This window comes from Solanum lycopersicum, chromosome 10, assembly GCF_036512215.1.
Source record: "Solanum lycopersicum chromosome 10, SLM_r2.1".
Lineage (NCBI taxonomy): Eukaryota > Viridiplantae > Streptophyta > Magnoliopsida > Solanales > Solanaceae > Solanum > Solanum lycopersicum.
The window spans coordinates 1,941,464-1,965,804 of NC_090809.1; the positions used below are offsets into that span (position 1 = coordinate 1,941,464).

The window sequence follows — 24,341 nt, forward strand, 5'->3', positions numbered from 1 at the left end:
TAACTTTTAAAGTGTCGTATCACCCACAGAACTATCTAATTTCTTTCGCTTTCCAAGAGTGTTATTTGATCTGGTTCTCCACTGTTTCCAACTTGTGCAACTCCGCTTCGTCTGGTGTCTGATTTAGCGAAAATAAACACTTCCTTGCATTTTTCAACCTGTCCTAAACTGTAAACAAATACGGATAATTCAGATTTCAAAATCAGGGGCAGAGCGAAAAAAGAAAACTTACCTAAGTAACAATGATCCTAAACGCTGGTGTGCTCGAACATATGCTTTAAGGTGTTTGTTGCACCCTCGAGACCCACTCGCGCCATTAATAAGGCCGTAACAGACATTTATGAAAAAAATTTGGAAACAAACAAGTCGGAATCATGTATCATCAAAAATCTATGGAATGTAACACACGAAAATTGGCATATTTAGTTTTTCCTGTATTGAAGCTCGTTTGAACTTGAAAATGCGTCTTTTTGCTCCTCGAGACCAAATCACGCCATTAATAAGGTTGTAATGGACGTCCATAAAAATTTTGGCAAAAAATAAGCAGGGATGATATATCACCGAAAATCCATGGACTATAGCACACAAAAATGGTAAATTTAGTTTTTCCTGCTTTCAGGCTCGTTTAAACTTGAAAATCTGTTTGATTTCCCTTGAACCAATTCACGCCATTAATAAGGTCATAACAGATGTCCATGAAAAATTACGCTGAAAAATAAATTGGGATCACGTTTCACCAAAAATCCATAGACTATAGCACACGAAAATTGATAAATTTAGTTTATTCCCCATTGGGGCTCATTTTATAATGTGTTCATTTTCCCCTCAAGACCAACTCATGATATTAATAAGATAGTAATTGATTTTCATGAAAAAAAAATTGGTCAAAAACAAGTCGGTATTACGTATCACCAAAAATTCATAAAATATAACACATGAAATTGGTAAATTTAATTTTTTTCTATGTTGGAGCTCGTTTAAAGTTGAAAATGCTTCTATGTGCCCCTCGGGACCAACTCACGCCATTAATAAAGTCGTTACAGATTTCCATGAAAAATTTCGTCAAAAAAACTCGAGATTACATATCACAAAAAATTCATGGACTATAACACATGAAAATTGGTGAATTATATTTTTCTTACATTGGGACTCGTTTGAACTTGAAAATGCGACTACGTGCCATTAATAAAGTTGTTATGGACTTCATGAAAAATTTTGTCCAAAAACAACTCTGCATTACATATAACTGAAAATCCATGAACTGTAACACATGAAAATCAATAAATTTAATTTTCCTACATTGAAACTCGTTTGAATTTAAAAATGCATTGGTGCCTCTCGAGACCAACTCACGCCATTTATAAGGTCGTAACAGACACCCATGAATAATTTTGGACAAAAACAAGTCGATATTAATTATGTATCACTAAAATTCCATGAACTACAAAATGAAAGTCCAATAAATTTGATTTTTCCCGCTTTGGGCTCTTTTGAACTTGAAAATGTGTTTGTTTTCCCCTCGGAAACAACTCACGTCATTAATAAGGTCGTGGCAGATGTTCATAAAAAATTACGGTGACAAATATATGAATATTAGTAGAGAATTATTATCAAGTTTGACGCAATTATTTATGACCGCGCGAAGCGTCAGCAAATTTCCTAGTGGAAAAATAATTATAAATTACTTATTTTATAAATCTAAAAAAGTTTTTTAAAAAATAATTAAAAATAGCCAATTTTTAAACTAGAGTAACTTTGGAAAAGTCAGAAGACGTCACTTGAATGGAAAAAATGTAATTAGATAAAGTCAAAATTAGAATCAAAATGTATTTTAACGATTGCAAATCTCTTAAAACACTTTAATGAAAAAAATGCAATTCATGTACCGTTAAAATTGGAGTCACAATATATTTTAAGGATTGTAAATCTCTTGAAACACTTAAATACCGCCAAAATTGCAGTCAAGGTGTATTTTAAATATTTTAAATTTCTTGAAACACTTGAACGGAGAAAATTTAATTCATGTACCGTCAAAACTAGAGTCAAAACGTATTTTCAGGAATGTAAATTTATCGAAACACTCGAATGGAAAAAATATAACTCATGTACCGTTAAAAATGGAATCAGAATATATTTTAAGGATTGTAAATCTCTTAAAACAGTTTAAATGCAACTCGTATACCGATAAAAGTGGAGTCAAAATATATGTTAAGGATTGTAAATCTCTTGAAACACTTAAATGGAAATAATGTAACCCATGTACCGTCAAAATTGGAGTCTACGAATCTTAAGGATTGTAAATCTCTTAAAACGCTTAAATGGAAAAAATGCAACTCGTGTACCGAAAAAAAGTGGAGTTAAAATATATCTTGAGAATTGTAAACCTCTTGAAACACTTGAATGGAAAAAATGCAACTCATGTACCGTCAAAATTAGAGTCAAAACGTATTTTAAGGATTGTAAATCTCAAAGAAAAATACATAATAATCAATTCATTTATATACTTGACTTAATCGCGAAATTAAAAAAAAAATATCATCACCTATAAATTGCGCAACTTTCTTTCCAAAGTTTCTCAAGCCTATTTTGTCAAACCATCTTCTTTTCCCAAAAACCGCTGTAATGACACAAACTAATATTATAAGATTGAACTGAAGATGATAACATCTAAAGCAAAACGCATGATACTTTTCAAGAAGCTATGGGCAAGTCTTGTCAAGGAAGTACATGAACTTTATATGACAACGGGAGCACATGTAACCCCACAAGTTAAGTTTGAGAGGATAACATGTACACAAAGCCTTACCCCTACCTACCTTTATGGGGTAGGTAGAGAGGTGATTTCCGATAGACCCTTGGTTCAAAAAGAGAAGTGGAGAAAGCAACCTGCTCACGCAACAAACGTTGTCCTCCAATTCAGTGATCTGTGAGATAATACTTTAGAACCATTTCTGGTCTAGAAGTAAAGACCAATTCAACTTGAAAAAAAGGTGCATCGTTCAATTGTACAATTTCAAGGACAGGGAAACAATTTTAGATGGGTAATTCAAAGCGTTCAGCTTCAGTCCTCCCAAGTCCCATTCGGATTTAACAGTGGATCGATAACATTCCACGGGTTTTTTTTTTTCACTAATTTATGGTCTTCAGGCACCACTTGCATAAAGACGTGTCCATTCTTTAGCTGCAAGGTTGAAGAAAGGAAACTGAATCAAGGACAAATTGCAAATGCATAATCAGGCACTGCGTGCCTTCAGTGTTCGACTTTGTACTGGTACATTATGGAAAGATCATAAAGACAAATTACCGGTTTCAACAGCTTCAGCCTCGTTTGACTTCCAGTGCTTTGCAATGTTCTCAGAGAGTGGATCGTCTGGGTTTGGAGCACTCAAAAGTGCTTGAATGCTGAAAAAGAAGCACCGATTGTTAACATCTACCATCTTATAGCCAAAATTTGGTGATGATATTTTTAAAATTCATTAGAACAAAGGTTATCAAAAAAATTATTTAATACCTCAAAAGAACGGTGCGAATCTGAAGTGCAGGACTCCACTTGTCCTTCAGAATATCAAGGCATATCCTTCCAAGCTTCATAATGATGGTCAACATAAGCGAGGCAGCTTGTGGCTTAGAAATTATGTATAACAGAATCAAATAATAGAACAAACCTTATCAATATTCGGATGATAGATTTTGGTGAGGAATCGAACCTGCAAATAGTATGCAACTTGATCAATGACTGAATTAACAGCAACTACAAAAATAGCACAAACTTAATTTGCGTTTTAATTCATACTGCAAGAACACAAACGAGCATATAATCTCTACAACCAATATGTGATCAACCATACATACTGCACAATACGTAAAAGCCATGATCATTTAGGAAGGGGCAAGCCTCATGCAAAGACCATGAACAAGGAGGTCAAGGAAGCTTCACATCTAGATGTGACTTTGGAAAGCAGGCAATATTTTTGCAACTTTTGTGTCTTTGTACCTCTATATGAAATCCTATATTGTGTTTGGCTATGAACCCAAGCATTATGGGCAAGCAACATAAAAATCATAGCATCTAAAGACCGGAGGCATCTTGTCCTCCAAGCGAGGTTCAAAAATGTGTCATGGTTGTAACTCAGTTCCCAGGAAAGCAAATTCAAGAGATGCTTATAAGATAATAAATATCTGCAGAGTTCACGATAACTATCATCTTGGAGTTAAAACCCACTGATACACAAAATGTTGCCCCAGGAAAAACAGCCTGAATGAAGATATTCATCACGAACAGGACTTATAAAGGGGAGAACCCCCCCCCCCCCCCCACACACACACACACACACAAAACACTAAAAGGTGTTTCAGCAACAAAAGAACACTTTCAAGAAGAGAAACACTAGCTATAACTGCTCTAATCACCATCGCGACGAGGAAATCTTCCTTTAACAGTTCCAGTTAATGACAGACAACCGATCTATTCCCAGAAAAAAAAATTGAAGCGGCATCCTGAACTAGTCAAAAAAACAAACCAGTTGAATTGATGAATGTACGGCTATAAACTTCTGAAAAACGAACATGAGTAATAAGGGTACACCCATAATTAAGGTCTTCAATAATTTTGGGATTTTGGTGATCTATGTCCAATAGTGCAGTACTAACTTGTGTAGAAGTGAGATCAAATTTTTAGGGAAAAATTTCATAACGGCGTTTAAGAATTATGTTTGATCATTCATACTTATTTTCCTAAAATTAACATTTGACAGAACTCATAATTTCATTGAAACTAACTTCTAGCTAGTCAAGTTAAAGGTAATACAACCCAACCATTGTGCACATCACTGGAAAAGGAGGGGAAAGAGAGAAGAGCAACAACCAGTACATATAGGAGAGCAGTCTTAACTTATGCCTAAACTTATGTTATCATCATCAGCGCTAATATCCATGCATTACACATTAAAACTGAACATTTACAGATTAGTACATAATGTATGATAATTGAGATGGTAAAAGAATACAAGTAGAGAAGTTCTCCAATTTAATATTCCAATGTAAAGAGATGTATCAGGAAATTTTGAACAATAAATCACAAGTTTAGACATGAAGACAACAGACTAACTTTCAAGCAAATAACTTCTAATGAGGGTTTCATAGCCGAATTAGAGATGGAAACTCCACAAAGCAGTGAATATCACAATCAACAGCAAAGATGAGCTGATACATGATTTGGAAAGGAGATTGCAGTTAATGCTTCTGGACAAATAAGTCCAATCAAGTAATTCATCTGTTCTGAACTTTGGGGGCACAATTAAAAAAAATGTCACTCCATACAAACACAAGCAATATAATTCTAGAATATGCAATTAGAAAAGCCTGACTGAGATTCTGATCATCTGTTAAAGATGCCAAAACATCCATAAATGGGTTCAAATACCTTTGGAGCGGCCATTGGGTACTCTTCAGGCAAAAAGAGTTCCAGTTTGAAAACACCTCCTACACAAAAGCAGGAATCAGTGATATTATGTGAAGAAAATTACAGCAGAAAAACACTATACAGGGTAGAAAAGATATATGTCACTCCAGTGGTGGAACTATGTAGTGACTTATTATGTACAAAATTTAGTAATTCATAGAAATATATTTAACTGAGCAGCCATTATATGTAGCAATTTCGGAGATAAAAATAGTTGAGCACCCATGATACAAAATTTCTGGATCCGCCACTGTGTCACTCAAAGAATAAAGAATAACATATTATGTATGGTCCAGCAATAAGGGTAAACCAGCTGAACTAAAAGCAAAAGAAAGTAACATAAATGCAAATCAAAGTAAACACTGGAAGATCAACGATAGATGTCTTTCATCTAAATGACACTCATAGTCAACACATTTCTACTAGAATTATCTCAAAAAACTGCAAAAGGACAGCTAGCTATCCACTATGTTGCAGTCAGAAATACGTTCAGATATACATAATAAGCATGCACACAATGATACTGAAACTATGGGATACAACCCTGCATCCTACCAGTATTGCAGTCAGCAAGTCAAGTTCATTTCAACTTTAGCAGGATTAATTAGTCAGGAGACCAGAAGATTTCATGTTCCGTTTATCTTTTTTACATTAAACTGACCCACAACAAGATTTGCAAAGCCAAATATAACTCAGATCCCAAACATTACAAAGAGTGACCAGGTAGGCAAATGAAAGTAGGAGCATGAAACAGGAAAAGAAAACTAGTGAACAAACTTACCAAAAACTATGTACAAGTGAAGAACCAATTCAAGAGAAAGGACACAATTTATTAAATGTGACACACAATAGCAACATGGACTTTCATGTACTTAGCATAACTATTTTTCTATTTTCTTAGCATAATTTATTGAGCAAATTACCTTCATAAGGAGACTGCGTTGGACCAAGAATCATGACATTAAAATATCGCATATTTTCTTCTGAGGGAGAAGCACTTATTCCTGGTGCTGCAATCAAAGTTAAACCACACAAAAACTTTTAAAAAAACTCTCATAGCAAGACAGATCATGAATCAAGCAAAACCACAATCCAATGAACAACCTCACAATAAGCCTCAAGGAGCATAAACATTTGCCCGTACCAAAGTTAACAAACAAAATCAAGTCTACTATACTCTGAAATTCAGGAAGAGAACACAAAAAATGCACCTAGGGTGAACAGAGAGGAGAAATAGGCAAGGTTGCGCGGACTCCTCATTTTCGCAGCCGCACCCATGTCAGTAGGAGATGGGTGCAGGAGAGGGATACATGTGGGATAAGGTCAATGCACATCGGATATTTTGATCAGAGTACATTGGCAAATTTGGGGATATTGAGATTTTGATTTCTCAAAATAGAAGATTAAATATATTTAAGACATGGAAAGTGGCACAACATCAATTTTATAGTCCTTTTGTCTCCTTTTTAGCTTTTCCTCTAGGTCAACATTTGTTGCTTCACATTCAAAGCCAAACTGAGAGAAACTAAGAATTCAAGCAGTTGTTCTGACTTCTGGGAGATAGTAGCAATGATTTATAAGGAGAGTTGGAAGGCCTAGAATGACTTTCTTTTTCTTTTTTGAGGGGAAGAACCAGACTACCAGAGAGTTTAAAAGAAGAAGTTTCGATCTTGGGGAAGATGACCTAAAAGATCTTTCAAGATTTCGAATTTCTTAATAGCTCTGTTTTATCATTTTAATTTTTTTAACCGAATCCCAGCATCCTTATCCATACTTGGATAAATACACCTGAACCTAAAAATTTAGATTTTGTCGAATCACATTAGCGTCGGATATCCGCACCCTAGTCCAATCAACCTAGGAAATACGTTCATGTAGTAAATGAAGATAACTTAAATGCTTCAAATAGCTCAAAATAGCATCTTGAATGGAAGGAAAGGAGAGAAATAGCTCAAAACTGATATCTTTGTAGTAAATACCTTTTAAACTGAAATTATTTGGAGGCAAGCTCAAGAACTTTTTAGCATGATTTATCAAACAACAATAGTAGGGTGCAGAGGCAGATGGGTGCAAAGGGACTCAATTATACTATTTAAACAAGGCAAAAAAATGATCTTTAATTTGCGTATATATAATTTGTTGAATCCCCAGCATAAGAACTTCCTTTTAGAATCCCCGTTCAAATTTCTAGCTCCGCCACTGTGTAAACAACTAAATCCCTAACTAGCCGAGTTCATCTATACAAAATCCTCCATATTCTCCATTCATTCAGCTCAAACTGAGGCAATTTCATTCCAATACTCAAATAATTTCACTTCTAATAAACAAATTTAAAAATCCAATACATGGCCTTCACAGATATATATATATTTACCAGGTTCACTTAGAAGACGCTGAGTTTCCTGTAAATAAAAAAAAACAACAAAATTCAAACTTAATCGAACTCAAAATCAAACTAAATCGAAGTACAGTAGATCAAAACCCTAGTGATCAAAAACAAAATGGGTCTCTAAAATTTTTACAAAAAAAAAAACGATCGATCGATAAAGGAGGAAACATTCACCTTGATGATTCTTCGAGGAAGATTGCTGTTAGCCATTGAAATTGAATCGATTGAAAAAAAAAGTTGGTTCGCAGAAAATTTAAGCTAAAACGCACTTTTTCTAGAGAGAGAAAGTAGAAAAATGGATTGGGAGTTTTAGAAGCACTGTTTCTCTCACTAAAAAGTTGTGCTTAATAGGGTTCGATTGAATTTTTTATTATTTGTTTTTTTTTTATTATTATTGTTGTCAAAAGCCAAAGATTCTGTCCAAAAAAATGAATTACTTTAAAAATATTGTTTTTTTAAAATTAAAAATGATTAAAATTCTCTCTATATTATTTTTATTTCATTATTTATTTTAAGGAACTTTCACATATAACCACTCAAAAATAGTCTAATTACTTTCTGTAGTTATAGTTTGATGATTACAATTCGTAGCTACATGTTATAGGAAAGAGAAAGGCGAGCAAGACTAGGAGAGAGAATAGAGGCGAGCGAGAGATGGCAAAAAGTGGGATAGAGGTGAATTGCATATGTAAATCGGTTAGATAATTGTATATTACACTATGTATTTGTATATATGGCAAGCGAGATCGGGAGAGGGAAGAGAGAGGCGAGAGAGAGGGCAGAGATGTGAATTGTATCTATATATCAGTTAGATAATGAAATATTATACATATGCATTTGTATATATGGCAAGCGATATTGGGGAGGGAGGTGAGAGGCGAGCAAGAGAAGGCACACAGGGAGAAAGGTGAAATATGTATGAATATCAGTTAGATTATTGTATATTATACATATGTATTTGTGTATTCTGGCAAATTATATATATACACAAACGTGACTATTATACAAATTCGAAGTCAACCCACATAATTAATTTATAATATTAATCGCGAATGATTAAATAGTATAAGTTTTTTTAACCGTGTTATTTTCCCTTATTTATTCACTATTAATCATCAAAAGGAAATGGGAAAAACTATTAATTTGTTTTCCGCTCAAAACATTTATCAATTTTAGAATTCAAGTAGGAATAAACTCAACAACACATAAAAACTCTCTCACAATCATAATCGAGATACAATAAACTGATTCAAACACTATAATTATGTATAATAAAAATAATAACACATCCAAACACCAAGAGGAGAATAAATTAGTTTCTTAAAATATGATCAAAACCTTCTCATTTAACAATACATCGACTAACTTGAACACTATAATTATTTTTAAAAACATAACACGTGAGAATTTAAAAATTCATAAAGTATAATCAAGATTTTCTCACTAAACGATACATGGATGGTGGAACTTTTCCTTCCCGAAGAACCAAGTTGATCAGAACACCATAATTATAAATATTATTGATATATGAATACACAATATAATCGTAACATCATAGTTAACCAAAAAAAAATGTAACAAGTCCAAACACCAAGAGGAGGAGAACAAAGTTTCAAAGTATGTGAAACGTTTTCTTTCATGAAAACTAAGTTGATCGTGATATGGACATTATAACTATACATAACTATCGAAATATGAGAAAGTTGATCATAACATCATAAAGTTATAACAAGTCCAAACATCAAGAAGAGGAGAACAAAGTTTATTAAAGACCAAATACATAAGTGGATTCCTAAACTTGTTGGATTTTTTTCCTACTACGTCATTTTTCTATTGAATCATTGAACCCTTATAATTTTTTTCTTTTAAACAAACACTGTTGTCTGATGTGGAACCAGATTTATGAGGGGTATTGATAGAGGATACATATGTTGTTCCACAACTCATTAGTCCAATTGATAGTGAAAACGTTCGATAATAATTGTGTTTTACTTAAGTCATTTGAACACATTAGAAAACAAATGAGACTAACACGGTTTGTTTTCATCCATTTAATTAAAATTAATACAATTCGAGCACAATAGAAGGCATTTACAATAGAAAAATCGATCAAAATCAACCAACAGTGTTTTAAAGGAACAAATTATGTGTGGTTCAATGATCAATAGAAAAATGACGTAGTTGAGATACCTGAGGAAAAAAACTCAACAAGTTTAGGGATCTATTTACGTATTTGACCTTTCTTAAAGTATGTGAAACGTTTTCTTTCACGAGAACTAAGTAAGGATATTATAACTATACATACTATCGAAATATGAGCAAGGGAATCAAAACATCATAAAGTTATAACAAGTCCAAACACCAAGAAGAGGAAAACATAGTTTCTTAAAGTATGTGAAACGTTTTCTTTCATGAGAACTAAGTTGATCATGATGTGGACATTATAACTATACATACTATCGAAATATGAGAAAACTGATCAGAATATCATAAAGTTATAACAAGTCCAAACACCAAGAAGAGGAGAACAAAGTTTCTTAAAGTATGTGAAACGTTTTCTTATACGAGAACTAAGTAAGGATATTATAACTATATATACTATCGAAATATGAGCAAGGGAATCAGAACATCATAAAGTTATAACAAGTCCAAACACCAAGAAGAGGAAAACATAGTTTCTTAAAATATGATCAAGATCTTCTCATTAAAAACAAATACATGGAACTTATCATCCCATATGAATACATATAAATGAGAAAATCCATCTTTTCCTCATATTTTTATTATTTCGCATTACAACATGAAAAGGACTAATTTATTTTCTGTCACGTTAAAAAAAAAGAAAAAGACTTTTTTAGAATTCAAGGGGGAATAAACCCAACTCATCAAGAGCTTCTTTGCATCCTTGAACAGACTCAGCCTTCATGAAGAAAAGTGGATTGGCAAATCTCACAGCATTGTGGATACCAACATTGTCACTACACTCAATTCTTGCCTTTTCATATCCAGACACACTCTCTTTGCAGTCCTCCCTTGGGCTTTTCACAACTGTCACCTCGCAAATATCGTTCTCGTGGTCTCCATTAACGGTTAATTTGTACTTGCCATCTTTATCAGTCACACCTTCCACTGAAAACGTCTCAGCCTCTGTGCTGATGTTCCTGCATTGCAACTTCACAGTTGCACCTATTTGCAACAAAACAAAACATAATCAATACGGAGTTATTAGATGAAATGAGTCTGAATAGAACAAAGTGAATGTATATATATATAAGATGAAATGAGTCTGAATAGAACGAAGTGAATGTAAATATACATAAGATGAAATGAGCCTGAATAGAACGAAGTGAATGTAAATTTATATAAGATGAAATGAGTCTGAATAAAACAAAGTGAATGTAAATATATATAAGATGAAATGAGTCTGAATAGAACGAAGTGAATGTAAATATATATAAGATGAAATGAGCCTGAATAGAACGAAGTGAATGTAAATATACATAAGATGAAATGAGCCTGAATAGAACGAAGTGAATGTAAATTTATATAAGATGAAATGAGCCTGAATAGAACAAAGTGAATGTAAATATATATAAGATGAAATGAGTCTGAATAGAACGAAGTGAATGAAAATATAGTATATACCTTCAAGGTTCTCGCTGAGTTTTGTTTCGAATTGAACGCGGCAAGTATCACAGTAGACCTTTCCTTCAACATCAAAAACTTCAGGGCGGCAATGTGCAAAATTGGCAAGGGCCAAAATGCAAAGAGCAGAGAGGAGCACAATAGCCTTTGCCATTTTAAATTGGAATTTTTTTTTTTGGTGTGTGTACTTTTTTTTTTTTTTTAAACACACAAATTGTTGTTTACTTTTATTTTATTGCTCCTTCTCTTTGTGTGTGTCTTGTTTTGATTATAATGAAATAGCCTTTTTATAGTGAAAATAAATTGAGAAAAAAATATGGTGGAGCTATTATTTCTCTAACAGTTTCATATATAACCACATAATATTAATTAAAATTAATAATGAAGTGATTGTAGCAATTGACTCGGTTTATTTTTTTTATTTTTTATTTTTTATGTTTTTGTGGTTGTAAAAATAGTATAGTAAAAAAAATTAGCCTCAAAACTTGGGATGGCTTAGAATTTGCAATAATTGAGAGGTCACGAAATATTTTTAAATGTATCATAATTATTTTAATGAATATAACGTTTGGATTAATGGTATTATTTTTCTACGTTACAAAATTATCACGCGATAGTAATTTAAATGATAAACCTACGAGAGAAAAAATAGGATATTGTCCTTCAGGATGACTTAGTTGATTTGGAGGGTGATTAACCACACAAATGACCCAGAATCGATCATTCCTCAATACCTTCTGAGTCGAGTATGTCGACACCAACAGACAGAAGACAATAATTGACTATATAGATAGAGCTACCCTTATCCAAGGGGTATAGGATGGAGCTCCAACAGAGAGAAGGGAACAATTGACTATATATGATGGAGCTACCCAAATCCGGGGTTCCGGAAAAAAAAAGATGTATATGAGATACATCTATACAGCAACAGACAGAAGTCAACAGTTAACTATCCTTATCCGAAAGGTTAAAAAAAAAAAAAGAGTTAGATCTATATGAGATACATCTACACACTAACAGATAGAAGACAATAGTTAACTATATACATGATACATTTACACACCAACAACAAAAAGAAGACAATGGTTAACTATGTAGGATGGAGCTACCCTTATCCAAAAGGTTTCCAAAAAAAAATACAGGGTAGATCTATACGGGATATGTCTACGCACCAACCAACAAACATAAGGCAACAATTGACTATATAGGATGGAGCTATCCTTTATCCAAGGGGTCCCCCCCCCCTCCCAAAAAAAAAAGGATACGGCGTAGATCTATACAGAATACATCTACACACCAACAAACATAAGGTCTATAATACTTGTCTATATATGATGGAGCTACCAAGGGGTTCCAAAAAATAAAAGGATACATGATACATCTATACTGAATACATCTACACACCAACAGATACAAGGCAACAGTTGACTATATAAGAGATCTACCCACCAACAAACAGAAGGCAAAAAATAGGATACGAGATAGATATACACACCAACAAGTTAAGTACATAGGATGCAGGATGGAGCTACCCTTATCCGAGGAGAGTCGATTGATATCCCTTCGCAGGGAACTTACACAATGTAGTTAAATCGAATTATTTTTAATGTATGTATACTAATGTATCAACTTTGTTTTGTGTTTGTAATTTATATATAAACTGTGCAAAAGATTTGACTGAACAGATAGCTCAAAATACTTGTTAGCTTCAATAATCTATTTATTCATCAACATACAAGAAGAAGAAAGTACAAAATGTGTCTCCGTCTTCGTTTACAGATCAACAATATTACTCAGATCCTCAGAAGAATCATGTATAGATTCATGTTTCGTTTCATCTTTGAATGCTTCCTCTGCCTCTGGTCCTCCATTTTGCGATTTCAACGTCTCTTCTTTCTGCAATTTTATTTTCAAAAATTCAACGAGCCCTCGAAGGGATATAGTTGGATTCTTGCTTTTCAACAGTTCCCCTGCAACATCTGCCGGTGTAACCTCCACAACTTGTAATAGCTCTCCGATTTGATCAAACAGTTCGTGATCATGAATATTTAAATAATTGAAAACTAATTGTTTAAACGCCGATGACTTGCAGTATGACATGTTGATGTGCATATCCATTCTTCCAGGTCTCAACAATGCTGCATCAAGTTTGTCAATGTGATTCGTCGTAACCACAATTACTCGTTCCTCTCCACAACACGACCATATCCCATCGAGAAAATTAAGTATCCCTGACAGAGTAACCTTTTGTGAAAAATCGAAACCAAAATTAGTTTAATAGGTAAGAACGAAAAAAAAAATGAAACATAGACTAAAAATTGAACTTAAAACTTACTCTGTTATGCTTATTTTCCTTTTCTTCCTTCTGTTCTCTGTTTTCTAAATTAATACTGCAATCAATGTCTTCGATTACAAGTATTGATCGGCCAGACATACCAAGTAGCAATGATCGAAGATTTGAATTGCTACGTACTTCTGTAAGATCTAAATCATAGATATCATAGTTCAAATGATTCGCCATAGCAGCAATCAAACTCGATTTACCAGTTCCCGGAGGTCCATAAAGCAAGTAACCTCTTTTCCATGCTTTACCAATCCTGCTATAGTACTCTTTCCCTTTAACAAAACTTTCTAAATCATCAATTAACGCGTTTTTTACCTCTTCGTCCATAGCTAGAGTATCGAATGTCATAGGATGTTTGAGATTCATTCCATCAGAACCCCAGTTCCTGAAATTAGAATACAATTTTATAACCCTGGATTCTTCTTTCGCGTTTTTTGATCTCTCCATAATGTAAGGTAAATACGATTTCATCACCTTCTCCTTATGTTTCTTATGAAATTTCAACTCATAACATCTCAGCTCCGAACACAATGCAGCTATCATATCCTTTATCTCATCGTTCTGGCTCCCTGACTCGATTCGTCTACATTCCATCCTCCATGTCACCTTAACATCCTCAAAAACATCGATGATCTCTTCGTCTTTATCCATTGTAATAACTAGCCCTTTGTCATTCTCCGTCTTCCCTAATCGAATACTCTTAGTAGAAGAGTTCACTATACTTCCTAAATAAACCTCAACTGCCTCGAACACGAGGTTTGGAGACGGACCCTGGAATTCATGAATCAAGATTGTGAATTGCGAAGAGAAACGATGAAAAAGGCTGTGGAAGCTATCAAAGACATAACTACGATATTCTTTTGGGATAAAGTCACTAGCTATGCTTCGAACAAGCATAGCTGTTGCAGTGACGGATGCAATAGTCGATATTAATGATTTCATATTCGACATTTCTTCAGGAGAAATTTTTTTTCTTTTTTTGTGAAATTGAGAATTGAGATTCTTTACTTGAATGAATTGGCTAAAGAGATCGAATTTTCAAATATATATAATGGGAAATCGTTTTATATTTTAATGGACTTTACAATAAAGTTATTATTTAAAGAAGACTTGATGTGGACTTAGGTAATTTCTAGGAAACAATTAAATCACCAACTATTGACCATGGAAATTTAATAGAAAGAATATAATCAACATATACATCATCAAGAAACATCATCATTTTCACCATTTTTAGTATATTAGTCGAAATCATATAAAATTGAATAGGTAAATACGTATGCCTTACTGAGTTTTATGTGGTAATTTGCATCCTATATGATGTTATTTGTGTAATATGTTACGTAGGGTGTGTGTGTCTACTTGCTCTGTTTTATATAAATTTAAATGTTTACTTGTGTATACTCAAAATTAAAAAACTTTAATATAAATAAAAAAAAAATTAAGCAACATATTTATATATATTATATTTTTAAAAATCACGATAAATAATTTAAAATAAACGTAGTAATTGAGCTTCACATGTAAGTATCCTTTCCGTGTGCACTAAGTATATCTCAAGATTGGTCAACAAATGGGGGCTAAGTTTCACTTTGATTGGTGACAGTGAATTTGTCACTATTATCTTTTGGTTGTTGTCATGTGCATTTTAACTAATTTTATATAGGATTATTTGTTACTTTTCACCAATTTTCGATATAAGTATTTGGATAAATACAAAAAATTTACTAAATATATTTATTTTTATCGAAATTTAAATCTAATATCTCTTTTATGAACAAATTGTTATGTTCAATTTTTTTTTATTTTTAGTTTAGTGCATGGAAAAGGTTTTCCGAAAATATATATGAGAGTGTTGATAAAAAAAAATTGACTACTGCATATCTTGATATATGTAATGTTTAATTCATCATTTAACTTAAAGTTAGTCAGTTCTATTTTTCGATAGGGCAAATAAGGTATGTAACTCAATGTGGTGGAATCTAACGTTCTAATCGGATTAGCTCCACTATCGTCTTTCAATGAGAATGAATAAGAAGCTCGTAAAATTGACGTGAGGGGGCGATGTGTCTAGAAGCAAACTCCGGGCGAATATGAAGTGCATGGTTACAATATACAATCTTTACCTAAAAAAAAAAGAGGGCCATAAAAATGGATGTTGGAAGCAAATAGATATTTCATTAAGCCAGCAAATGAGATTACACATGCTGGTGCAACATTTGCTCAACTGCAGTCTTATTCTCGAGGCGTTGCGACGAGCAACTTGATCAAACATGATCTCTATAGGGTGGGCATAAAATACAACACCACCTCAAACACACAACATAAAACAGAACAGGATGAAAAAAACATCATCTTTCGTAAACCAGATTGATGCTTTTTCGAGTATAAAATTACAAAAAAAAAACATGAACGAGGTTCTTTGCGTTTAGCCTGTGTTCTGCATTCCAGCAGCAATACCCTTCATGGTCAAGATAAGTGTGTCCTCCAATCCAGGGGCATATTCACTTGTCGGATTCAGTTTCACTAGTTCAGCAGCTGACTTTGATTCCATGTATTCCTTGGAAATATGAGGCCTCAGCTTGACATGGTAGGTTTGATCACGTATACGCTTTAGAGTGTAAGCTTGCAATACGTTTAAGGTTGTGATGTAGGAATCACGCAGCCTGAGTCGTTGTTTAAGGTAGGGGTCTCCCTCCAGAAGATCCTTGTGTCCAGCAATCTATTAAGAAAGAACAGTCAAAAATGTAACTTAGAACCATGGATTCTCAAGCAAATAAACATAAAAAAGGCAGCCTGATGCACGAAGCATCCCCCGTTTCTGTAGGGTCTGAGGGAAGGTACACTCTACCCTGACACAAGTTTTAGAGTAAAGCCTGTTTGGATTGACTTTTGGCTTATAAACACTTGTTTAATTTACCCAAATACTAAAACAGTGCTTAAAAGCTATTTGTGCTTAAAAGCACTTAAATAAGTCAATCCAAACAGGCTCTAAGTCATGATCTATAGGTCACACGAAAGACAACTTTACCATTGATCCAAGATGGATTTTAAGAAATCAGACATAAAAAGTGATAACCAATACTCCCTCTATTCCATTTTGGTTGTTTGGTTTTAACGTGGCATAGAGTTTAAGAATGTAAATAAACTTTTGAATCTTGTACCGTGTGGTATTAAACATGCTATGTGGAAAGCTAGCATTAAAGAGTTGTTAAAAAAGGAAAAAAATATTCTTTCTGAAACAGCCTAAAAAAGGAAAGGAAGACAAACAATTTGAGTGATACTTTTCAGAATTCATGAATAGTTACCTGGAGAAGGAGGGTTCTTGTCTCTTCGTACTTGGACCTCAAAAGCTCACCGAAGGACCACAGATCTTCTGAAACAAGAAGCTTGTCGTACAGAGCTGCAATACCCGGGTCACCCTTGGCGAACACCATCTCAACTAAGTCAATAGTTACCCTAAAGAATGGCCATGCATTGTACATCTCGTGAAACATGCGTAGGTTTTTGATATCCTTGTCTACAGCATACCTAAATGCTGCCCCAAAGCCAAGCCAGACAGGGAGATGAAACCTTGTCTGGGTCCAGGCGAAGATCCATGGAATAGCTCTGAGCGATTCTATGCCTCCACTGGGTTTACGCTTTGACGGACGGCTGCCAATGTTCATTCGACCATATTCTAGCTCAGGTGTGGCCTGTGATGGTTATCAAAAGAAAGAAAACAAGTTAGCTCAATGCAATATTTGTTGAGATAAGATATAATGCTGAATTTCCTAGCAAACTTACCAAGCGGAAATACTCAACAAATCGGGGTTCTTTGAACACGATTGACCTATACTTCTCTGTAGCAATAACTGCAATTTCATCCATAAGTGCACGCCATTCGGGTTTTGGAGAGACTGGTGGATTCATACCATGTTCAAGGGTAGCAGCAGTGAAACGTTGGAGAGTTCTAAAACACAAGTGTTCCTCCCCAAACGATTGCTCAATAACCTCGCCCTGAACTGTGACACGGAGAGATCCGTTAATAGTGTCAGGTGGTTGAGACAATATAGCAAGATGGGTGGGGCCACCTCCTCTTCCAACTGTACCACCTCTACCATGGAACATGGTTAGCTTCACACCATGTTCTTTAGCAACTTTTACAAGCTCCTCTTGAGCCTTATATAGCTGCCAGGCTGCTGAAAACCGACCAGCATCCTTACCAGAGTCCGAATACCCAATCATGACCTCTTGTTTGCCTTTAATCCGGTTTCTGTACCACTCAATCGAGAAGAGACGTGCAACAGCAGCAGGAGCAGCCTCCAGATCATCCAATTTCTCAAAAAGTGGAACCACTCGTAAAGGTTGCTTCACATGGCATTCACGTTGTAGGAGCTCAACTGCAAGCACATCTGATGGTGCGGTGGCCATTGAGATGATGTATGCCCCGAAGCAGTCTGATGGAAGTTCTGCTATGACATGGAGTGTATCCAAGACATCAGCAATTTCTTCTGTTTTTGGAAGATCAGGTCCAAATAAAGGTCTCTTGCCGCTGAGTTCAGAAAGAAGCCACTCCTGTCTACGTTCTTCAGACCACTCACGATATGAACCAATTTCCAAATGCTGAGTAATGGCATCAAGGACGTCAGTGTGACGGTCTGACTCTTGTCTTATGTCAAGTCTCACAAATGAGAGTCCAAAGGTAGAAACTTGTCTTAGAAAATCCAGAAGGCTTCCATCGGCAATGGGACGATCACCACAATCACAAAGTGATTTGTAGCAGAGCTCAAGAGGTTCCAAGAACTGCATAAAATGTTCAACACATAAGCATCACATTAGCGACTGTTCCCTGCTTAGATTTATAATATTCTTCATATAGAAGGTCACAAATATTAGATACCTGCTCAATGCTATTATAAGTTGCATCCTCAGGAATATCAGAGATTCCATGGGCTAACACTTGGCGAGTACGCTCACGTGTCTGATACAACTTATCTCTCACATCGCCAAGAATTACACGATATGGTTCACTTGGCGGAATTGTTTTCCAGAATTCTACATCAAAAGGAAAAGTTACAGACCGGAATTATACAATTGCACCATCCAAATAGAGATTGCAAGGGACTACTTGATGCAATTTCTGGTCAATAAACACTAATGTAGAACTTCATGTGTGTCCTTATTGATGTTGGTGCACGATACCTAAAAAACACACCTCGAGTATCACTTTTTTTCGAGCATCATACCTGAACTATCAAGTGTTTTGTGTTTCCTACATGAACAACTAGGTATGTTTTTGACCATTATCTTCTGTTTTTGACCATTATCGTAAAAACAATAACACTAGTTACCTATGTAGTGCTTGGTGTCTTGCCTTGAGGACCTGTAAAGTTCGTCTGCTCGAATACGAACTTCATCGTTGCAACGCCACATAGATAACTGAAACAACATACGAGTTAGAAGCATGTAAAAGACTATGGAACTGACGTAATGCTTCAGGATGGATCAAAGAGTAAACTGGAAAAACATTAAGTTGCTCTTTGATACCTCAAACATGAGCTCCTCTATTTGCGAATAGTATAAGTTCGCTGCCATCATTCTTGCTAATAAACAGACATCTCTTGTGACCTCGGGAGTCACTCTTGGATTGCCTGCATTTAGTATCAGACAACTGCTAAGTGACAAACTTAAGAGGGAGTCTTCCCAAATCGAGAACAGAGAAGTATGTGTGTGTATATATTAAAATATTATATATTAGAATGGAGCATACCATCCCGATCACCACCCATCCAAGAGGAGAATTGAATAACAGGAGCATTGTAAGGAACTCGTTCGTTAATCCCTATGTTTTTAAGAGCTGTGTCAACACGGCGAAGGAACTTAGGAACACCCTTCCAAATAGTTTCATGGAAGTAGCTCATTCCAGCTCTCATTTCATCTTGTGGAGTTGGAGCAGTCCTCCGAATCTCATCAGTGCGGAAAGCAGCTTGAATCTGCAAAAATCAGAAGATACAATTGTTAACAGAACCAAGGAATCCCTCTCAGCACTACATCATGATTCAAGAAGAGTTTAACATATTTTTTCAAATATGAAGCTCGGCACTACACATTTCAGTTTTACTTGGATGTCAAATATACAGATTAAAGAGAGTAAACAATCACTATTGCCTTCAGCTGCCAATTTTGTTTGATAGGACATGATTTGATTCAAGTAGAATAACGGTAAAGATATAGAGGTAAAATAAATATTTCTTATATTTATCATGTCAAAATGAAGAATGAAGAATGAAGAATGAAGGAGTGAAAAGAATGGTCACAATTCACATTGCTGGAGGAAATAAAGAGGTTGAGTTCGAACTCTATCAGAATGCATGAAGGACCTACAATTTCTTGGGATTCAAGTAGACTTAGCGAAAAATTAGCACAGTGGAAGAAAAAGATCTGTATAGGAGATACCTATAAGTTGAGAATATATTTTAGTCATGTTAGCATTTATACTTTATGTCCTATAATTTTATAGCAGTAATTTAATCTTTTTGAGAAGTAGAAAATATATAAAGAACTTCTAGTACTCCCTCCATTCTAATTTGTTTGTTGGTGTTGACTTGACACGGATTTTAAGCAAGTAAAAGATTTTAAGCAAGTAAAGAAGACTTTTGAACCTTGTATCTTAAACTAAAAATATGTAGAATTTACCAAAATTCCCTTTAATCTAATGGACTTAAACATGCCTTGTGGAAAGTTTAGAATTAAAGAGTTAGTGAAAAAGGAAAGAGGGTTTCTTTTTGAAACAGACTAAAAATGAAGCAAGACAAACAAAATAAAATGGAGGGAGTACTTTATACGTTTATTTTTATTTTATCTAATACGGGCTGAGATGACTTTAAATGGAGTAACAAGGTTAGTGAAAATTCATAAAGTCATCTCCAACTTGCTTGGGACTGAGATGTTGTAGTTGTTGTTGTTGAGTAGAGGTCACTTCCTCTAGTATAACAAGCTTACTAATGTTTTCGACAGTAAATTAAATAACCAAAGAGAACAAGAGTGAGTTTACAGAGATCACAAGTCATTCCTATTGTTCATGTCAGCAGTGTGAGTGAGTGACAGAACTTTAAAAATCTCAAAAGTTAATCTGAGCTCATATTATACGTATAGATAGATACATAGTGACAAATAGTCAGGAAGTCCATAGGAAAGCACTAGAAATTAACATTAAACTACAGAAATCATTCAGGAAAAATGACATGCATCAAGTAAAAAACAGATATTTTACCTCCCTCTGTAATGCCTCATCAAGCTCTTGTTTATCATCCGGTGTAATGTCTTTAGCATACAGCTGAGCCAAGCAATCTCGGATCCTAAACATAAGAAAAGTCAGAACAGGAAATACCTACAAGTCTAAGAATATGTTGCTTAGACTCAACAAAAATGCTGACGTTTTGTGTTGGATCCTCCAAAAGTAATACATAATTAGAGGATCCGACCTGGTACAGCAGCATTTTAGGAGAGACTGAGCAACAGTCTGTAACTTCTAAAAAAAAGAAGATTGGTAATTAATGAGCAGACCTTCCATGCTTTTGAAGCAAAGATCTTCGGACGGATTGAGTAGGATGAGCAGTTAAGACTAGATCCACCGTCTGGTTCTTCAGAGCTTCGAAAACTTCTTGAGGAGACTTTTTCAACTCCTCTACAAGTTTCTTGAAAGTTTCTTCAATATCAGATTCAGTTGTTGCATTGTTCTCATCAGCAAAGTCCCCCTTTCTCAACTTTTGTCGTCGACGGTAGGCAATCTGCACCTCCTCGGCCAAGTTGGCCAAATTAAGCATGTGAGAGAAAGCTTTAGCAATGACTATGGAATCCCCTGGATCCAAACTTGTCAACACATTTCCAAGCTCCTCCAGCTTCTTTGGATCATGCTTCCCTTCGTACTCCGCAGAAAGTTCATAACACTCTTGGACCTACAGTCAGATTAAAGAAAACATAAAGAACATTTCGATACTGACCAGTCTTACATGAAGTTATATTTTTCTAGATAATTGATCACTCTGTTTGTTTTCAACATCAAAATTCAATGGATAATGAGTCCACCTCTCTACCCTTCTCCACTTAAATACCCTATTGACATACGCTTGCTAGGCATCCCATGTTTTACCACCTTCGACATTTGATCCAAATCCTGAGGCCAGTCTTATAATTATAAGTACTTTGTCCATTAATCTATGTAAATAAAGAATAGTCAACTCAAAGGACACTTCAGGGAACACCAGCTTAGGATCTCATCAAATGACTATAAAAATCGGAATATTTTCCACTGCCTCGGTCAAACTACCCAATCAACAGCCACTTAATACAGTTTAGTTTTATAATGTTAAACACTGAATATTATGTTCAACTCTATCAGAATATATATAAAGGTCCAATCTTTAGGTTCAGACAAGAAAAACAAAGCAAAATGCATTCCCCCACCCCTTGCCCTCCCCACCAAATCCAATACGATTTTGCTCATCTAAACAAAGCAAAATCATTGAAAATTGGAAGCAATGTTGTTCAAGACTCTTCAAAATGTTTGTCAGTTACATGCTAGATCCGCCAAAAGTAGTGTATGATTGGAGGATTTGAAACAGGTGCTTGGAAGATGACCAAGAATTGGTTAATCATTGCCAGATTAAACATAATTCCTCAAAATCAGAACAATAAGTGTGGCTGTAACAACGAAAGTGAAACAAAAAACATAAAGTATATACCGTTTCCTTGAGATCCACTCCATGCAAATCCTGAAGGATGTCGAGGAAACTATCCAAAAGCAAAGCATCATACTCCACCAGCTTGTCATCCTCAGAAACCTTACCAGGAACCAAAGCCCTCAGTTGGGCATCAATGGATGCCAATTTCTCCAAATTCCGAGTCGTCATTTTCTCACTCTCCCACACCCTATCCACTCGTAAATTCAACTATCAAGATCCTACAAAAAGATTGTCATAACAAGAAATTGAAGTCATTCAGATTTTAACAAATCACAGAAACCATATAATATGAGGGTAAGGCCATTGTAAGCCACATTTCTATGCCAAAAGAAAAAATCCAAATGCAAAATCCAGTGAGTTAAACTCCTATCAACTAATACACACGAACGCGAACCCAAGATTCAAACTTTATCACTTTGGATTCAGATTCTACCACAATGCATTTTAACACACATACAAGGTTTGAGTCGAAACTACTGGATTAATTCGAACGAATTCATAAAGTAAGACTCTACATCCACTCCAAGATTTGAACTTTATGGGTTCGGGTTCAGATTCTACCACAACTCTTATACAACATATATAAGGTCTGAGTTAAAACCACTGGTTTCGAATGAATCCATAAGCAAGACTCTATATCCGCTCCAAGATTCAAACTTTATAGGTTCAGGATACCTTTTCTATTACAACTTGTTTCATTTACTCATTCAAAATCAATTATTAATGTTCATTTAGTGAATCATTTAACATAAATGCAGAATATGAATCAAAGCTAGAAGATGACCCCACAAGTCACAATCTACATCTGCCAAACTTACAATTGATGGATTTACACAAAATCAAAAGAAAAATTGTTAAGGAGATCTGATCCACATGATTCACACTGCAGAAATGGCCAATGGGTGTTTAAAAAGACATTTCTTTTATAAATATATATATATATATATATATATACAACAAGGTGGGATTAGGTTGAATTGAAATTGAAAAATGGAGAAATGGGTGTTTGAAATGTAACTGTTACACAGATACAGAGTACCTGAATCTTGAAATTTGATGTACAAACGAACAACAACAACAAGAAACACACACAAAACAATCTCTTTCCTACAAATGGAGGAAATTTAGGAATACCATATAGGGCAGGTCAAGTCAGTTGAATTCAAAAAGGTCAAAGATTCAAACTTTATGATTCAAATCCAATTATTTATAATTATAAAAAGAGTCTTTACAAAATCAAAAGAAAAATAATTGACATTGGATCCACTCAAATAACAACTACACACACAAAAAAAGGAGTTTATAACAAATTTCTTCACAAATGTAACTACATGGTGTGAGTGAATAAAACTAAAATATAATAATAAAGTTTTGAACTTTGAGAAAATTGGAAAAATGGGTGTTGAGTGTAACTATAACATAGATATAAGAGTACCTGAATCTTGAATTTTTTGATGAATAAAAGAACACACAACAATCTCTTTTTCCTATGGAGGCAAAAAAAAAATTTTTAAAAAAATTGATTTATGAGGGAAGAGAGTTGTTGTGATGCAAAAAACTATGAACAATGCTAGCTATATTTATAGATGGAGCCACTCTCTACTCCTATAGCAACTTTACCATTAATAATGTTGGGATTTATTTTATTTGAATTGATGTGATTGGCTCATTTCATGCCTCAAAAGTTTAAAGTGGTTTTGGAATTATTATATTTTTCGATTTGATGTTTGGTATCCGTCTTGTTATTCGAAGAACACGACCGATTTAGTGTTTGGT

The 24,341-nt window shown here is 34.6% G+C and overlaps 4 protein-coding genes across 6 annotated transcripts; all 4 read right to left on the minus strand.

The window, feature by feature from the left end:
• Positions 1-3,143: 3,143 nt before the first annotated feature.
• Ubc13-2 (ubiquitin-conjugating enzyme E2 36-like) lies at positions 3,144-8,060 on the minus strand. The gene is given in 8 exon segments (NM_001287787.1): positions 3,144-3,181; positions 3,305-3,402; positions 3,512-3,585; positions 3,666-3,707; positions 5,423-5,481; positions 6,385-6,471; positions 7,836-7,863; positions 8,025-8,060. Coding segments are annotated over 8 exon segments (462 nt in total).
• A 2,625-nt stretch (positions 8,061-10,685) lies between these two features.
• On the minus strand, positions 10,686-11,661 carry LAT52 (anther-specific protein LAT52). Its single transcript, NM_001309250.1, has 2 exons — positions 11,496-11,661; positions 10,686-11,036 (listed from the first exon to the last, which is right to left on the minus strand). The coding sequence occupies exons 1-2, from the start codon at positions 11,647-11,649 to the stop codon at positions 10,705-10,707; spliced, it is 486 nt and encodes a 161-aa protein (NP_001296179.1). The 5' UTR covers positions 11,650-11,661; the 3' UTR covers positions 10,686-10,704.
• Positions 11,662-13,181: 1,520 nt separating this feature from the next.
• Positions 13,182-14,948, minus strand: LOC101261461 (AAA-ATPase At3g50940-like). Its single transcript, XM_004248195.5, has 2 exons — positions 13,831-14,948; positions 13,182-13,739 (listed from the first exon to the last, which is right to left on the minus strand). Exons 1-2 carry the CDS (start codon positions 14,788-14,790, stop codon positions 13,269-13,271), a joined length of 1,431 nt encoding a protein of 476 aa, XP_004248243.2. The 5' UTR covers positions 14,791-14,948; the 3' UTR covers positions 13,182-13,268.
• Positions 14,949-15,997: 1,049 nt separating this feature from the next.
• On the minus strand, positions 15,998-24,224 carry PEPC4 (phosphoenolpyruvate carboxylase). 3 transcript variants are annotated; one of them, XM_004248194.5, is made up of 11 exons: positions 24,001-24,224; positions 22,566-22,783; positions 21,388-21,779; positions 21,095-21,179; positions 19,592-19,814; positions 19,369-19,472; positions 19,173-19,260; positions 18,722-18,876; positions 17,626-18,624; positions 17,148-17,534; positions 15,998-16,561 (listed from the first exon to the last, which is right to left on the minus strand). In XM_004248194.5, the coding sequence occupies exons 2-11, from the start codon at positions 22,731-22,733 to the stop codon at positions 16,268-16,270; spliced, it is 2,895 nt and encodes a 964-aa protein (XP_004248242.2). In that variant the 5' UTR covers positions 22,734-22,783; positions 24,001-24,224; the 3' UTR covers positions 15,998-16,267. The 3 variants fall into 3 exon arrangements, with proteins under 3 accessions (XP_004248242.2, XP_069146632.1, XP_069146633.1); XM_069290531.1 differs by lacking the exon at positions 24,001-24,224 and adding an exon at positions 23,384-23,998; XM_069290532.1 differs by lacking the exon at positions 24,001-24,224 and adding an exon at positions 23,605-23,744.
• Positions 24,225-24,341: the final 117 nt, after the last annotated feature.

Excerpts from the sequence above, each read along its gene's own strand:
- LAT52 (NM_001309250.1), bottom strand. The coding sequence starts at position 11,649 with ATGGCAAAGGCTATTGTGCTCCTCTCTGCTCTTTGCATTTTGGCCCTT. Across the intron at positions 11,037-11,495 it reads ACTCAGCGAGAACCTTGAAG|GTGCAACTGTGAAGTTGCAA; the intron begins GTATATACTATA and ends TGTTGCAAATAG.
- LOC101261461 (XM_004248195.5), bottom strand. The coding sequence starts at position 14,790 with ATGTCGAATATGAAATCATTAATATCGACTATTGCATCCGTCACTGCA. Across the intron at positions 13,740-13,830 it reads AGGAAAATAAGCATAACAGA|GTTACTCTGTCAGGGATACT; the intron begins GTAAGTTTTAAG and ends TTTTCACAAAAG.
- PEPC4 (XM_004248194.5), bottom strand. The coding sequence starts at position 22,733 with ATGACGACTCGGAATTTGGAGAAATTGGCATCCATTGATGCCCAACTG. Across the intron at positions 21,780-22,565 it reads GAGTGGATCTCAAGGAAACG|GTCCAAGAGTGTTATGAACT; the intron begins GTATATACTTTA and ends ATCTGACTGTAG. Across the intron at positions 19,815-21,094 it reads ATGAGGCATTACAGAGGGAG|ATTCAAGCTGCTTTCCGCAC; the intron begins GTAAAATATCTG and ends TGATTTTTGCAG.